At 39.3% G+C, this 17,593-nt stretch overlaps 1 protein-coding gene across 2 annotated transcripts in view; it reads left to right on the top strand.

Annotated features, from left to right (window-relative positions):
* The window catches only part of LOC129780190 (nose resistant to fluoxetine protein 6), a 174,413-nt gene that overhangs the window by 140,285 nt on the left and 16,535 nt on the right, over positions 1-17,593 (top strand). For both annotated transcript variants that reach the window (XM_055788192.1, XM_055788191.1), the window contains exons 4-9: positions 8,549-8,820; positions 8,883-8,962; positions 12,405-12,503; positions 12,558-12,838; positions 12,894-13,088; positions 16,248-16,417. In XM_055788192.1, the coding sequence (XP_055644167.1) occupies positions 8,549-8,820; positions 8,883-8,962; positions 12,405-12,503; positions 12,558-12,838; positions 12,894-13,088; positions 16,248-16,417 (1,097 nt within the window). The remainder of the gene's footprint in view (positions 1-8,548; positions 8,821-8,882; positions 8,963-12,404; positions 12,504-12,557; positions 12,839-12,893; positions 13,089-16,247; positions 16,418-17,593) is intronic.

Here is a 17,593-nt window from a genome sequence, read left to right as displayed (position 1 = left end):
TAAAAGCTGTGAAGAATTTTAGATTACCGCGAAACGTGAAAGAACTCCAACGTTTTTTGGGATTAACGAGTTATTTTCACGTTGTAGTTTCGAGCAAGTAAAACAGTATCTCGTGTCGGATCCAGTTCTGAAAATTTATGATCCAGCTGCCGAGACGGAGCTTCACACTGACGCATCGAAAGAGGGTTACGGTGCAGTGTTGCTTCAAAAAGGAGAAGACGAAAAATTTCATCCGGTGTACTACATGAGTCAAACAACTAATAATGCTGAGAAGAACTATACAGGTAAACTTCGATATAACGTACATTTCACTTTCAAAATTGTACGTTGTATCGAATTGTACGTTATATCGAAGCATAATAAAGTACTCACAAACGTAGTCTATAATGCATTAGTGTGTTGCTGTTTTAGTAAAGTTAATTAATAACTTCAATCAGAAGACGAAGCCAGCCTTTCTCATGATGTTTACCTTCGTACTGTTGATTAAAGATTAATTCATTTAGAATCCGGAATCACAAAACCAGCTGTATTTCGGAATTGATTGAAGGTACAAAACTTATTTTAGCATCACAATACAGATAATTCATTGTTTTATCAGGAAAAAAAAAATGAGTGGGTTATATCTATGATATAACCGCAAGGTTGACGTGGAACTACCTTAGCTTAGCAATCATTCGTTTGTATTGATTAAATTCTTGATTGAATGAAACAGTTTCCAAATTCAATTGAGTTCAATATATTTGCTCTGTGAGTGAAAAAAATTAACAAATGCCGTGTAAAGTCAATTCATTTATTGTGATTGATTGTTCTTCGTTATAAGTAAATTTAATGACGGACCTTTTACGTTTGGTATGATGACTAGAACAAAATATATGTACGGAAGAATTATCAAACGTTTGATGAACCAGCCTAAGGCTGAAAATTTTTCCAATAAAGACAAAAAAAAATTATCATACGATTATTTTATTTTACATTTCCCTCTGAAGTTTACATCCCAAAAGTGTACATACTTCTCGAATCTCGAATTTGCTTGAAACTGGGAAGTTCATTCGATTCTAGTGGCTGCACGATTTTCCCAGGTTCCTAAGTTTAGAAGATCATGTTAGGACAGACATATTCCACTCTGCACAAAGGCAAGCGAGGACAAAAGTACTCGCAGTTTGCATTTATTTGCAGAGCCGATTTCCCCAGAAACCTCGGTTTTGAAGTCTGTGTTAGGGAAACACATTTCAATCGGAACAAAAATACCCCCGATTTGTATGAATTCGCAATGCCGATTTCCCCACGCTTCATGGATTTGAAGTCTGTGTTAGGGAAACACATTCCAGTCGGAACAAAAATACCCCCGACTTGGATGAATTTGAAATACCGATTTCTCCAGGCACCTTGGTTTAGAAATCTCTATTAGGGAACACATTTCGGTGGGAACAAAAGCTCCCCCTACCTCCGTGTGTTCTTCTTCTTCTTTTTGGCTTTAAGAGGGTTTAAACTTTTCTGTTCACTCGCCTCCTCTTTCGTGTATTTGCAATGCCGATTTCGCTGCTTGGTTTTAAAGTCTGTGTTAGGGAACATTTTTCGATGAGAACAAAAGTCCCCCTAGCGGCATTCACATCGCACAATTTCAAAGAATATTGCGATGAACAGAAGATAGAACACGTGGGAATTACTACCTGTGTTCCTAGAGGCAATGGCCAAGTCGAGAGAGTAAATCAGGTAATTCTGGCCATGTTAACAAAACTGAGCGTGAACAATACCGTGAAGTGGTACAAGCACGTAGCGAACATACAGCGATGGATTAATGCCAGCATCCATCAGAGTACCAGTGTTTCACTATTTGAGGCCATGTTCGGTGTAAGTATGCGCTACGAGGGTGATGTGCGTCTTTGCGAGTTGTTGCAAGAGATCAGTCTTGCACATTACGACGAACAACGTAGCGAGATTAGAGCTAGAGCACGTGAAGCAATCGAGAAGGCACAACAGGAGCAGCGACGTTCTTACAATCTGCGAGCAAGAGAAGCCCCAACGTACAAACCAGGCGATATCGTGGTCATCAAGAGAACTCAATTTGGTCCAGGCAGAAAATATGCGGCAGATTTTCTTGGTCCATACAAGATAACTAGCGTGAAACCATATTTCACGTGGCTCTTGAATTGAAGTCGGTCATCAATGATTACAGCCTGGTATTTCAGCTCTCTTTTGGACTGGATACTGTGTTCCCCGACGGCATGGTTTGCTTGCTTACAATTTTGCAGTTTCTGATAAGCACCATCTCGGTTTTCTGGTGTGCAATCTTTAAATTGAACTTGTGCATCTATTCTGCAGCCGTTTTGATTGCCTCTATAGCCAGCATTTCAACTTCTTCTCGAGCTTCGTCGATCTTCGTTAACAAAATGTCGTCTGCAAAGCCAGTGATTTTTGCGCCCCTAGGAATCTTCAATAACAGCACACCATCATACATCGCGTTCTATAGCGAAGATGGATCCCCAGGAGGCTTTCCTGGTTTTGGAAGCAGTACCAGTCTCTGCCTCCTTCAAATATTTGGGAAGTATCCATCATCGAGGCATTTCTGCAGCGTTTCCGCGACTCCGTTTATTTTGGCTATCACGAACCTTTCATATGTGTTGAATACCACTTCCTGAATGGGGTATCTTCCGACGGTCGTTAGTGCAGCTATTCTAGCCTTATCTGTCAACCAGTTTCTGTTATTTTTAGGAACTTGATACGGATCCGCTATGATCGCCATAATGCATTTGGTTTCTGATGCGGCTTTTTTAAAGACCGGGCATCTCGGGCCGCCTGAAGCGTGATCACTTTCTGACTCCGATGGATAGTGCATGCAACTCGGTGGCTTGGTGCGATCGTTTGTCCCTTATCCCCGGTCCATACCCTTGAAGCACCTTACTAATTTTTTTTTATCCAAAATATATATTTTTATTAAGGGGGTATTCTAGTCTAGAAATCTGAAAAAATCGAAATTTTTTTTTTACCATATTTCTGTAGTTTAGGCATTCAAGAATATACTCTAGAAAGGACTTATCGAAAATCCTATTATTTACCTAGTTAGAGCCATCTTAGTGATGTGGTATCTAACCTGTTACGGCCATCACAATGAACTTCAAACGCGTTTCTCTCGGAACTAGTTTTTTCTAACTGGCGTACACGATATCTCAAGTTCTACTGAACCGATTTATGTCAAATTTATATGAAAATAATCTGCATACATCTCTCTATCGCATGAACCAATAAAAAATTATAACTTTTTAATTTTACTATTTTTAAAAAATCGGTAAATGCAAAAAAAAAAACGTTTTAAACAGCATTTTTGTTTTCAAACGGCCGCCATTTTGTTAAAACCCATGTTTTTGACTTGTCCGAGGTTCATGCCATAGCGACATCTTTACTGATTCAGAATCTGTTCGATTTTTTTGTTTCAGATAACCAGAAGGACTGGAATCGTGTACGCCATGGCACAACTTTTTTTTGAACACCCTCACTTCACCAGCATGTAACTATTCTAATTATGAATATTTTTTTTCGGTCCTATTTTTGTTTTATTGTTGAATGATAGATAAACGAATAATGATATAATGGATAGTAAAAATATTCTTTGTTTTATTTTTACGGAGTTCGAAAAAACGTCCGAAATTCGTGTCTCTACACTAGAATACCCCCTTAAGGCTCATGTGGCGTCAACCTGACGGGGCCGGGAGTTCAATATTGAACTCCCGTGCTCGTGCACCTTATTAATTGTCCGTCATTTATTTTCCCTGTCTCGAGCAGCTTATTTGCTACGTTCTTTGACAGTCATATTACTGCAGTTTGCCTGTGTCCGAACCCTTTCCTCAATTGAATATTCAACGTGACATCTCTCAGCGGACACTGTTCGTTCGAGGCTTCTCTCAGTTCTTCCTCTGTCGTGATCTCATCATCAAATATTCATTTAGGGAGGAAGAATAATCTCTTTCGAATGAGAAGGCCTGAAGGCAGTTTTAAATTGTTAAAATTTGAATGGAAATTTTCATATGTTATTTGATTATTCAAAACATATAGTACTAAACATTACTTGACCATTTATGTATACAGCCATTCCATACCAAACCGAAATAGTGGTTCTCAGATTTTCGTTAAAAGTGGTAGTTTTGTTCTTTATCGCAAATTATGAGACCCGCATTTTTCTATTTTTTTGTTAGGGTGACCATTTCCATTTTAGAGTGGTCGGAAAAAATCACTTTTTCGCATTTTTGCCAAAAATGACTTTTTTCGAAAATTCATAGCTTTTGAACTACTAGACCGATCCAGAAGATCAACATATCAAATTAAAGCCAATCACCGTTTAAAAAAAAATAAACTAAATTTTTTAAAGTGACCCGATGGTCCAAAAAATCATTGTCCCCTTTTTTCCCAAAAATGACTTTCTTCAAAAATTTATTACCTTTGAACTACTGAACCGATTCAGATGATCGACATATAAAATTAAAGCCTACTAGCTACCTTTTTTTGAAAAAAATAACACATTTGCCAATTAATTGGAGTATAATCACATACATCCAGTCTAGTCGCATAGAAATGTTGAACGAAAATTTCTTGATTTCTTGAGAATTAATCAAGCTAATGAAACCAAATTTGGCATGTGGAGGTTTTAGGATACAGTAGATGATTGTATGGTGGTTAGATAATCCTCCCCTCTCCCTTAAAGGGAGTTGCCTTAAAATTATCCAATTTTAGTCAAATATGCACCGTTTTGTTCGCAAATCTGTTACCATTTAGAAGGCAACTTCATCATCCCCACTTATAGAACCGCTTCCCCCCCCCCCTCCTTATTTGCAAAAAACTCAGACAGCCAGTTTCCGTAGCTTCTGGCGAGTTATCAAAGATGTGTGAGGCCGAACGTTGTCCTGGTGGAAAACAACACCATTGATCATTTCTGGCCGCTTCTGGTCAATCGTCTGCTTCAAATGGTCAAGCTGTGATCGCATGCCGGTCTACTTGGATGATTTCAACGATTTTATCGGTTTTCACGACGATTGGCCTACCAGTACGGGTTGTATCTTCGACAGCCACTACACCAGAACGAAATCGATCAAACCAACACTGTGCTGTGCGAATCGTTACAGTATCGGGTCCATACACTACACGAATTTTTTCGGCCGCCTTCGTTGCAGTTTTACTTCGCAGGTAGTAAAAACGTAAAATATGGAGAATTTCTTGCTTGGTGGACTCCATCTTTGACGCGCTATAACTTGAGACTGAAAAGGACATTTATGCATTTCTCGAGAATTAATCAAGCAAATGAAACCAAATTTTGCATGTGGAGGTTTTAGGATGCAATAAATGATTCTATGATTCACCTCGTTCGCGACTGCTTGCAGCGACGGCTGCTACGACATCTACGCGTTTACTGAAACATGGCCAATGACAACACTATTTCAAGCCAGCTCTTCGATAGTAATTACGCCGTTTTCCGACAAGATCGATCACCCTCCAACAGCAACAAAAGGTCTGGTGGCGGAGTGTTGTTTGCTATTCGTTCTCGCTATAAGTCGCTGTTACTATCCCCTCCCGAAAGCCTGACGGTTGAGCAATTGTTGGTGTCGATCGAAGCGGGCGACTCAACGCTCTTCATCTGTGTGGTGTATATTCCTCCGGATCGTGTGAACGACAATATTCTTATCGAAAAGCACTTGTCGTCGCTCGACTGGATTATCTCTCTTATGGGCGCGAAGGACAGTTTGACAATCCTTGGAGATTTCAACTTACGCGATGTGAGATGGGAGCAGAACACCCATGATTTTTATTTCCCTACATCTGACTCATCGACTGGACTCGCATCCCGTAATCTGTTGGATGCTTATCGCACTTCAAGACTCGGACAAAAGAGCGGAGTTATGAATCGTAACAACCGTATGCTTGACCTCTGCTTTGTGAGTGAGGTAATGTGTTCCAGTTGCTCCGTAATACCAGCTCCTGCTCCGCTAGTGAAAAGTTGCATACATCATCCCCCGTTGCTGGTCAGCATTGATATTTGCGTACAATGTGATTACAAAGACACGACTGAGAGCATATACTACAACTTCGACGAGATGAACAATTTCCTCTCAAACATTAATTGGGATGAAGAATTGGCCAATCGCGACGTCAACGACGCGGCATCAATATCGTGCATCATAATCTATGCCATTGATCAATTTGTACCTAAGCGAACTAACCGTGTACCTCTTAAACCTGCATGGTCGAACTCGGAGCTTAAGCGTTTGAAGAAACGGAAAAGGGCATCTCTTCGGGAACATGCCAAACTTCATACCGAATCCACGAAAACGCGTTATTCCAAGGCTAATTCGGACTACAGACGATTGAACGATCAACTACATCAAGCGCACTTAAGACAGCTCCAACGTCGTCTGAAATCCAACCCTAAGAGGTTCTGGCACCACGTGAATAATCAAAGGAAGGAAACAGGGCTCCCCTCAACCATGACTAACGGTGTAGTGAACGCTGTAACCATTCCAGATATTGCAGAATTATTTCGTAAACAGTTCAGCAGCGTTTTCAGTAACGAACGAACAAACAGCCAGGACGTAGCAGCTGCATCTCGCAACGTTCCTTTCTCATCCTTCTCAAGTGGACCGTTTGCTATTACGAGAGAAATGGTTATCTCAGCCGGGAGTCAACTGAAAAATTCGAGGGGTTCCGGTCCTGATGGTATTCCGTCCTTGGTCCTGAAACGCTGCTTGATTGCTCTAGCAACACCTCTAGCCAATACTTTCAGTCTCTCCCTGAGGTCGGGTGACCTCCCATCCTGCTGGAAGGAATCTTACGTTTTTCCGATTCACAAAAAGGGTTGTAAAAGGACTGTATCGAACTATCGTGGAATAGCCGCTTTAAGTGCTACGTCGAACCTTCTCGAGCTAATCATTCTCGAAGAATTGGTTCAAAACTTCGCTCACTGCATTTCGATGGACCACCATGGTTTCATGTCCAAGCGCTCAACGACTACCAATTTAGTACAGTTCACTTCCTACATCATCCGTGAAATTGAGCAAGGCCATCCAGTAGATGCTATATATACAGACCTCTCTGCAACATTCGATAAAATGAATCACGACATTGCTTCGGCTAAGTATGACAGGTTAGGTGTTCAGAACGACCTGCTTGCTTGGCTTTCTTCTTATTTGACTGGTCGAAGCATGTCTGTCAAAATTGCGGACTATGTTGCTCCTTCCTTCCCCGTGACATCTGGCGTTCCTCAAGGCAGCCATCTAGGGCCATTCCTGTTTCTGCTGTATATGAATGACGTCAACTACATTCTGAAATGCCGCAAGTCGTCGTACGCCGACGACCTCAAGTTGTATCTTGTGATACGGAAACCAAGCGATGCTGTTTTTCTACAGCTGCAATTAGAAGCTTTCGCCGAGTGGTGCCAACTAAACCGCATGTCACTCAATGCATCGAAATACTCTATAATTTCATTCGGTAGGCAACGTGCATTGATTCAACACAACTATGTTCTATCGGTGATAAGCTTGAAACGGGAATCGACCGTCAAGGATCTTGGATTACTACTTGATTCCAAGCTTACATTCAAGGACCACGTCGCCTACGTGGTGTCGAAAGCTTCATCTTAACTCGGGTTCACGTTCCGCTTCGCCAGATAATTCAAGGATATATATTGCCTTAAGGCTTTGTACTGTTCTTTGGTTCGACCAATACTGGAATATTCGGCTGTAGTGTGGTGCCAAAACGAGGTGAACCGCATCGAAGCAATCCAACGAAAGTTTATCCGTTTCGCTCTGAGGCATCTTCCTTGGAATGACGTCCACAACTTGCCCAGCTACAAAAGTCGTTGCATGTTAATACACTTGAAATCACTTGAGGCGAGACGTAACATCACGATAGCATGCTTCATTGGTGACCTGCTTCAAGGTAACATCGACTGTACTTCGCTGTTAAGCTGTCTTAACATAAACATCCGCCGCCGTAATTTACGCTCTCATGTTTTCTTATGCGTCCATCCCTCGCGAACAAATTATGGATTTAACGAGCCCATGCGAAGGATGTGCCGTGTCTTCAACAGATACTACGATGTGTTTGACTTTAATGTTTCACGTTGTAGAAATAAGAGTTGTTTCCGTAGAGTTTTTAATTAATATGTGTAGTGTCGTAATTTACATGTCATTGGGATAACTATTGTATCTGTTGGCAAATGAATAAATATAAATATAGAAAATATAAATATAGATACTCCTCCTCTCTCTGAAAAGGACAATCATAACACTGTCAAAACGACACTTGTAGCACAGATTGCCGTCTTTAAATAGCCGTATAGTATGACCCGATGCGATAAGTACAACACAAGATATGTTTAAGTGTTGCCAAATATTGACAATAAAGAAGACCAATCTTAGATGATGTTAGATATGAACATAATGGTTCAAATTCGACAACAATCGAATTTTATGCAAAAAATAATGTACATGTAAAATATACCTTATATATCAAATTCATTTAAATTAAATTGATTGATATGTCCTTTGTATTTATTTAATTTCAGCTCTGTAATATTCGTACTTGTCATTGTCATGATTTTAGGTACATGGTACGAAGCGTGGTATCCTGGATCTAAAAAATGCATTGTCTCAAATGCTATGAAAAGTGACCATACTGTTGGATCTGCCCCTATAATTAATAATGCAGAAATGATAATGGAGATTGATGGTACGAAAAAATCGTTGAGTGATATGAATAAAAATATCACGAATGAATGTGTACATATTGTAGAAAACGACATATATAACAGTAACACAAAACAGAGAAAAAACACAGGTAATTTTCCAAATGATTTCACAGTTAATATAATTTCATATGAATCCAATTTACTTCAAAAGATTTCAGCACTGATATACTGCTGTGTTTTGCGGCGGGCGCAAACTCTAAGACAATTCTATCCGTAGAAACCGCCAACAAGGTAAAACATTTATGATCCTTTTAGTAGAATATACTTCCGCTGAATTATCTTTAAACATTATTTATTCAATCAAAATTGAAATTTTTTTTGCTTCATTGTTGCTTTGCTTTTTCAACATTCTTTTGTGGAATAATTCAGATATACACTCTGTCCAACTTTTATAAGACCAGGATATGATCTTGCTGCTTTGTATCATTGTAAACAAACAACGCTTCAATATATATTCTAGTGTACTTGTATTGGTAACTATCTTACACTGCATGTTTTTCATATGTGTGTGCAAGCGTTAAGCGTAAACAAATGTTTTTGTATTTTTCAAGTGTGAAGTTTCTATAATACCACTTACTTTTTCTGTTGTTTTTAGTTAGTTTGAATCATAAATCTGGAATCTAGAATCTAGAATCTAGACAATTCGTCAAATTTTGGTAAAAAGTTCATACAAAGAAGGGGCTAAGTTAATGCTCCTAATCTCACACCATCTCACATCGAAAGACGTCATGACAAAGAACGTTTTCAAAAAAATATATTTTGCTGTATACCATAACGAAAAGTTCCTCATTTCTTTTTACTTTTAACATTGCTAGGTTATATTCAGTGACGTAACAAAGTTCAAATTGGATGGTCCTGATGGTTTCAACAGGAATTGGCATGATTTACGGAAGAAGGAACAGTATTTTTCTACCAGGAATTTTGGTGGAGGCTCGTGCATAGTTTGGGTGGGTCTGTGCAACTTGAAAGCTCAAGATAGCTTTCGCATCATTCAAGGGTTACATACTTTTCTGAAAATCCTCACTCCTATTGGTTCACGTGGATATCGTCACATTCCAATAAAATAATGCTACTATTCATACCAGCAAGGAAACTAAGCAATGGATTAGGGACCAAAAACTAATTATTTTTTTTTGGACTGACTGGCTCGCTCTCCAGACTTGAATCCTATTGAAAATCTTAGGGGGATCCTTGTACGCAGAATCTACACTGAAGGAAAGTGGCACATCACGATTGAAGAGTTCAAAGTCGGAATTTCAATTCGAAATTCAGAATTTTAGAAAAATGGAAAATTATCGAGAAATCCGATCAGCAGAATTTGATAAATAGTATTTCAACATGAATTTTCCAGGTTATTAGCCGAAATGGCAAGGTTTCCAAATATTTACATGCAAATCAGGCAATAGCATTTTTCATTGATAATACTTATGAATTTTGAAATGGTCTTATAGAAACTGGGCAGCTGAAATTATCATATTAGAACACAATAAATAAACAAACTACTCTTTTGAACAGAATTATCGTTAAATATACTTTATTCTAAGCATTCTACATTATATGAATGTATCTTGTTGAAATTCTAACTGTTTGTATTACAACGAAATAATTTCAGGGTGGTCTTATAGAAGTTGGACAGAGTGTATTGAGACATTAAAAAGTGATCCAGAATTATTTGTCACTAGATGTTATTGATGGTTTTATTTCGTTCAACACTAATCCAATTGTGTCAACGCAGCGTCTCATGTCTCGTCTTAGCTGTTGATGATCATATTTCGTGCAACACTAATCCGATTGTGTCAACGCAGCGCGTGCCTAAAATGATGACATTTCGACTAGACGAGCAAGACCAGCATGCAAACTGTCAAACAATCCGCGATGTCAGATGCACAATGTCGACGTCTGGTGTCAATATCCTTTTAGAGCGGCAAATTTTTCTCTATCTGATTAGCTCACACGAAGGCAGTTTCCAATTGTTCAAATTTTGATTGAAATTCTTACTTACGTTCATACTCTTACTTAAGTATATGTCGATACATTCTGGGATATTTCATTAAAATACTTCATTATGATATTATCGAACAGATTTTTCGTTTGATGTTGTTCACAATTTGCGGAAAAAGGCGTCACTCTTATAAATAAAATACATATTAGGCTGTGAAAAAAGTCCTGCGGTATTTTTTTTTGAATTTTCATTTGTTCATAAAATTAGTTACAATCATCTGTTTTAAGTCAAATATGCGCCGTTTTGTTCGATGACTTGTTCCCAACGAGATGCCAACTTCATAATACCCCTGTTATAGAAGCTCGCTTCCTTATTGGCAAAAAACTCGGATAGCCAATTTTCACAGGCCTCTTTTGTGGCTAACTTCTGACTACCTAGCTCGTTCGCCATGGACAAAAACAGGTGGTAGTCACTTGGTGCAAGGTCCGGACTATACGGCGGATGCAAAAAAAAAACTCCCATCCGAGCTCCCGGAGCTTCTGGCGCGTCACCAAAGAAGTGTGTGGCCTGGCGTTGTCCTGATGGAAGACAATGCGGCCTCTGTTTATCAAAGATGGTCTCTTCTTCATGAGTGCTACCTTCAAGCGGTCCAGTTGTTGGCAGTACAGGTCCGAATTGAGCGTTTGGCCATAGGGAAGCAGCTCATAATAGATTATTCCTTGACAATCCCACCAAACACACAGCAGAACCTTCCTGGCCGTTAATGAGGGCTTGGCCACCGTCTGAGCCGCTTCAGCGGGTTTCGACCACGACCGTTTGCGCTTCACGTTGTCGTAAGTGACCCACTTTTCATCGTCAGTCACCATCCGCTTCAGAAACGGGTCGATTTTGTTGCGATTCAGCAGCGATTCACATGCGTCGATACAAAGATGTTTTTTGCGTCAACGTGTGTGGCACCCATACATCGAGCTTCTTTGTGAATCCAAGCTTCTTCAAATGGTTAATAACGGTTTGATGACTTATCCCCAGCTCTTGGCCGATGCTAAGGATGCTACTATGCCGGTCTTTCTCGGCAAATTCAGCGATTTTGTCGCAATTTTCGACGACAGGGCTTCCGAAGCGTGGCGCATCTTCGACGACCTCTACACCAGAACTAAAACGTTGAAACCATCGTTGTGTGGTAGAAATGGAAACTGTATCGGGTCCATAAACTGCACAAATTTTATTGGCAGCTTGAGATGCATTTTTGCCTTTGTCATAATAGTACTGTAAAATATGTCGGATTTTCTCTTTATTTTGCTCCATATTTGCGACACTATAACTCACGAACGACTTAACCAAACAAAACACTGTCAAGGACTATATTATAGCGCGCAAAAATACCTTTCCAACAAGCTATAGTATGACTCGATACAATGAATACAACTAGATCTACGCGTTACAACGACACCTCGCGGAAATACCGCAGGACTTTTTGTGACAGCCTAATATTTGATGCGGAGATGTCACCTTTCATTAATAACTGTATACGCCTAGACCTAGCCCTTTCTATTGAAAATTTATTTATTTCCGGTCCTATGGACGAGCAAGCTAGGTCTGACAAATGGCAGCAAATAATGACAAGAGATGAACAATTTTTTTTCTAAAAAGATCTATGTCGAGCTCGTTCTCCCAATATATTCTACAATAAATCTGTTCCTGAATAACCTATTCCTAAATTATTCCAAACAGGACTCGCTTACATGCATACATGGTTTACGATTATATTCGCTCCTTTGGACAATTATGGTTCATACCTATCTACAACTTTTTGCAGTAGGTGGGAATAGAGTAAGTATGAATAACTATTTAATCGATAATATAATCAATCATGTTTTATTTCAGTATGGGAGAAATATTACAGAACGGTCATTCAGCTACCAAATCATAGGAAACGCTACATTCTCAGTAGACACCTTCTTTTTTATCAGTGGATTATTGGTCGTTGTTCTATTCTATCGATCTGCTACAACAAAACGTGCGATCGGCATAGTCAATGGAAAATATATATATGAGAATAGCATGCTGGAGGCAGCATCAAAAATTATACTATCAATATTGTACCGATTTTTGAGATTGACTCCAGCATATTTGTTTGTTATAATAAGCAATGAACTCGCATTAAAGTAAGCATACCACTTATCTGTTGTGAATTTATAAACTATATTTGTTTTTTTATAGATGGACATACGGCAGATCGGTATTCAAGCCAGGAATCATTGATCATATAACATGTGATAAATTCTGGTGGCGTAATATACTCTACATAAATAACTGGTATCCTGTCAGAGAAATGTGTATGATATGGTCTTGGTATTTGGCAAATGATATGCAATTTTATATTATTGCCATTATTATATTAACACTGTCAATGAGGTAAGAAAACTACGCTTATAGACACTTATTGAAAAAAGAGTGTATTTTTTCATTGCAATATGTCTTAGAATTTTGGTCAATAGTGCGAATGAAAATATTCTGAAGTTGGCCATCCTGTTAAATCCACTCTGCAGCCATCCTGAAAGTACTGTGTTTTGCTTGTGTGAAAAAGGCCGTAAAAGGCCATACATAAGTAGTCAACCGGATCACAAACAGCTTGTGCGTCACATATACCTCAGTAACCATCGATCGCATGTTCGGGAAATCGTAGAGTTGTTACACCTCGAAAACGGCGATGAAACGTGCGGTGTGCGGTGTTGACCCGGCAGAACCATTGAATATTTAGTTCCAAATGTTATCCATTCGACGTTTCCCAAACGGCCATGTTTGCCGTCCTCGCCCATAAATGGTCACAGCTTGAAATTGGACTTGACATCGCCACTTGCTGTTTCTCCAGATCTTCTTTTGTTTCTTTGGCCGTGATCTCTGATATAAAAGTCTTTTCTTGGGCCTACCGCCATATCGTTATCTCCGTCTTCTTCAACTCCTCCTTAGTTAGATTCATCACTGGTCACCAGACTGGAAAGCAAGTTATCAGACTCCAGCATAACTTCAAACAGCTCAACCCGTCTCTGTAATCGCGACCGGAAAAAATCCCACCAGAAAAAAACTGCAACAGAAACAATGAAGCGAGCCGAGTCGACCGCCGATCCGCCGTCGGAAGCGGCGGTCTCTCGCACGCAAACCTGTGTTCCACTGATTGCCCAGTTAGTTTGAAACATAGGATACTATCTTTTCACAAGATCCGATCGAGCTTTAGCGAGCGTCGGATGGCATACGTTTGCTTGGAGAATTACATTTGCCCGGTTGATTTTTTTTAAGAAATATATCATTCATTACAATTCAACACTACTGCACCACGATCTGAAGAAATTTCCACAACATTTCTAGACGCAAAATCAGTGCGCAAAATCATAACTCGTATACTCGCACACGGTACCACAGACCGTCTTAGTTCCCGAAAAAATCGCGCCCGAAAACAACTTCAACAGCAACAACCGCTCAGAAAAAGTGTAAGGTGACAACCATGCTAGGAATATTTTGATGCGGAAAAACATATATATATATATAAAACATGGTCCCACCCTAGTCCACTTGTGACATTTCTGTTTTCAATCCTGTGAGATAGGTAATCAAAGGAGTGAAAAGTTCTAATCATAGTAAAAGTTGAACCAAAAGATAGGTGGGTCAAAGACCTCGTTGACTGCCTTGAATTATCTCTAACTTCGTCACATACCTGCTAAACATTTTCGATAACACGTGGGCAGCCTAACCGCGGCAAGTCCATGTAATTCCTGTCTATTCGGAACCTAGTATACCACTTCCTACATGTTTTGATATTACCAACCGGTCCGTCATATGTCAATGTGATATCGAATAATAATTCTAACTGCATTTCTGGTCGAACTAGGTCGCAATTATGTGTTCGGTAGTTCGATCTGGGTCTTCAGCTCGACAGTTCCTCTACCTAGTCGCTCTTAAGCGACTTGAGGCTCTCCTAGTAATTAGGTACAAACAGCCTTGCCTTGTAGGGCTCAATTACCACCACCATTATCATCAGTTTCAACACAACCTGTGGTTCGGTTAATGCTACATGGGATTTACTTGTTAGTAACTGATTGGGTACCTGACTTGCCCTCCGCGGTTCAATCAGAACGCGTGGTTCAGTGATTGAGATGACTAGCCTACACTGAGTTATAAACAGCGAGCTTAAAGCTACCGTTTTCGGTACGTTTTGTACAGGGGTATTTGTGTTTACTGGTGTCTGGTTAAAATCCACTGCTATCAATGTCTGTCTGAGCCATGCTTCAGTGAAAAAAAGGTTGTCATAGCTAGATGCGACAGACGTAGGATCTTTACTGAGCCGTTTTTCAAGAGTACGCATTCTGTTGCTGTTAGGAAATCACGCTTCTTCTCAACGTCAGAGCAAGCCCGTTTGGAATACTCCTTCGATTCTCCGAGTAGTAAACTCCAAAAGCATTCACGCTCGCTTATCTTCCTAGGATTTGAGCGGTGTAAAACGTGTTGTTACTCCGAGTTTCACCGGTGTAATGTTGGTTTAATTCTTGTTCTGGATCAACCCATCGTCCAATTTGAAACTCACAAATAGATTTCAATAGTGGTTTTGTGGAGCTTCAAAAACACTCCACCTGATACGGAATTTTGTAAGTAGTAAACTTTTCTAGCCAGTCTACAACTTTTTTTCTTAGAAGGCAGTTTCACCTACTACCGGCGTACTCAGATGTCTAATTGGCCTCACTTTCTCTTCAGCCGATTGCTATCGAATGGCCATCTGTCTTCGACGAAACTCCACCTCACCTACCATTTTCTCCTCGAGTAGAACATTAACATCCGATAGTTACCTCGTACGTCAATTCCATCTCTCGCTACTCCGCAACTCCCAAAGGAAAACACCTCAGTTGGTATTGTTGATCCTTTCGAGTTGGCACTTTTAATTCCGAAACATTCGGTTTAGCGCCTTTCGATTCCGGAGCCTTAGTTCCCATGTTGGATGAAACATTTTCTGCTTCTTGCTTGGCGCGGAGTTCACAGGAAGGACAATGTAATGCGAGAATCGACCGATCACAACGAATCAAGTCTGGACTTGGGTTGGAACTTTATTCGTACCTTCTCCCGACTCAAGTTCAATCACTGTTCATTAGACGCGCTGCTTTTTAGTATCAACCATGCTGGAACCAATTTCTGCTTTCGTGACCAAGGTTATCACGATATCAAGCATGTTGTTTGGTCGTACGAGGAATATCTTGTAACCTGATCGGATTTAGAAAACTCCCTTCAGGCCCGAGAGAAACAACCTAGTGTGCCGGTGCGAATGTTATGGTTAGGTTAGATCTTGATTACACCCTAATAACTATATCGGTTTCCCATCCTATTAACCGTAGAATAAGTAAAAATGTAATTATACAATACAATTTGGAACTTGACTCCTTAAAATTTATGTAACCGAACATGCATAAAACCAATTAATAAAAAAACAGTATTTTTAATTTTTTTCCCCCTTTTCCAGTGCACTATATTCGTTCGAAAATTGATGCCAACATCATTCATTATTTATTCTATTCATTTTCTTTCTTGCAGATACATAAAAACATCGATTATTATACTTGTATTACTGACAATATGTTCGTGGATAATTTCCATTTTCATTTCCATTCATTTCAACTATTCCTATAAGGTTGCAAGTCCTTTCGAATCTTTTGATATTCTATACGACAAACCGTGGCAAAGGATAACACCGTATATTATGGGTATGTGATCAAATGTGAAATATTATGCAATGATTAGAGCACATTACATGAATGTTTTTTTTCATTCGATAATGAAGTACGCGTTATGAAAATGATACACCTTATCATTAGCGAAAAAAAACAGAATATAAAATAGGTAAAATGATTATAATATTTCATCATTCGCGTAACACATATACAGCCATTCCAAGCCAAACCGATGCAGTGGTCCTTGAATGATGTTCACAGTGGAACTTTCGCCGTCTCAACATAGGTATTACTTGTGTAATTTTTATTAGTAGTACTTAATTGAGATGATGCAGTGGCAAGCGTGGATCATAGTGCAAGGTCGGATTTCCTTGACGAAGAATCCTCCCGGCCAGAGCGGGAATCGAACCCGAACCCCCCACATGATAATGTGTGACGTTAACCACAGGGACACGAGAGCACTATATTTTTAGATATTTTACGAAAAAAAATCCTTCTAGGTATATGGAAGACTCTCAAACTAGGACAGAATTATTGACAAAATCAAAGAATTTCAAAAATAATGAATTTAATTAATTAAAATCATGTATATTTCATGAATTGTTATTATCCCTCTGACTCCCAAAAAAAGATAGAATTCTAAACACTTCCTTATAAACCTTCTTTAAAATCAAGCTTTTACTCGTAATTACGTAAAGTTAAAATTCGAACTTTGGACCGACTTCTCCACTTATCAACCCCCCTTCCCATCCATCCTTCACGTGTTACGTAATTTGTGCATGACACCTAATTCAAATGTGATACAACTGTATCCAATACTAAATTTTCTCAGAAGCAACATGATCTTTTGAGGTACAGACTAGGGGGCGTCGCTGATTAATGGTCAGTTGCACCCCAATTGGCGATCTAACGCAAAACGTAAACGATCGGTGAGACATCTGGATTTTGTTTTTGAACTAAGAAAATGATGCTAATGTAACCTAAAACTCAAAAAACAAATAACGTATATTTTACTTCCGGGCTTTCCAAGGTAGTTCTCACATGCAGGAATCGTGCATTTTTCTACTTGTGTTTGATTGTACTCTCGAATTTCCTTCTTTAATTCAACCATTGTCAACATTTTTATAGTTTTCACTACTGAAAGAGATAAATAAATAACATGTTATATATAAAATTGCGCAGAATTAAATTTCTTACAAACTCATCGCA

The sequence above is a fragment of the Toxorhynchites rutilus genome, chromosome 3 (assembly GCF_029784135.1).
Source record: "Toxorhynchites rutilus septentrionalis strain SRP chromosome 3, ASM2978413v1, whole genome shotgun sequence".
Lineage (NCBI taxonomy): Eukaryota > Metazoa > Arthropoda > Insecta > Diptera > Culicidae > Toxorhynchites > Toxorhynchites rutilus.
The sequence above is the reverse complement of the archived record's forward strand: the minus strand, read 5'-3'. Positions and strand labels throughout refer to the sequence as shown.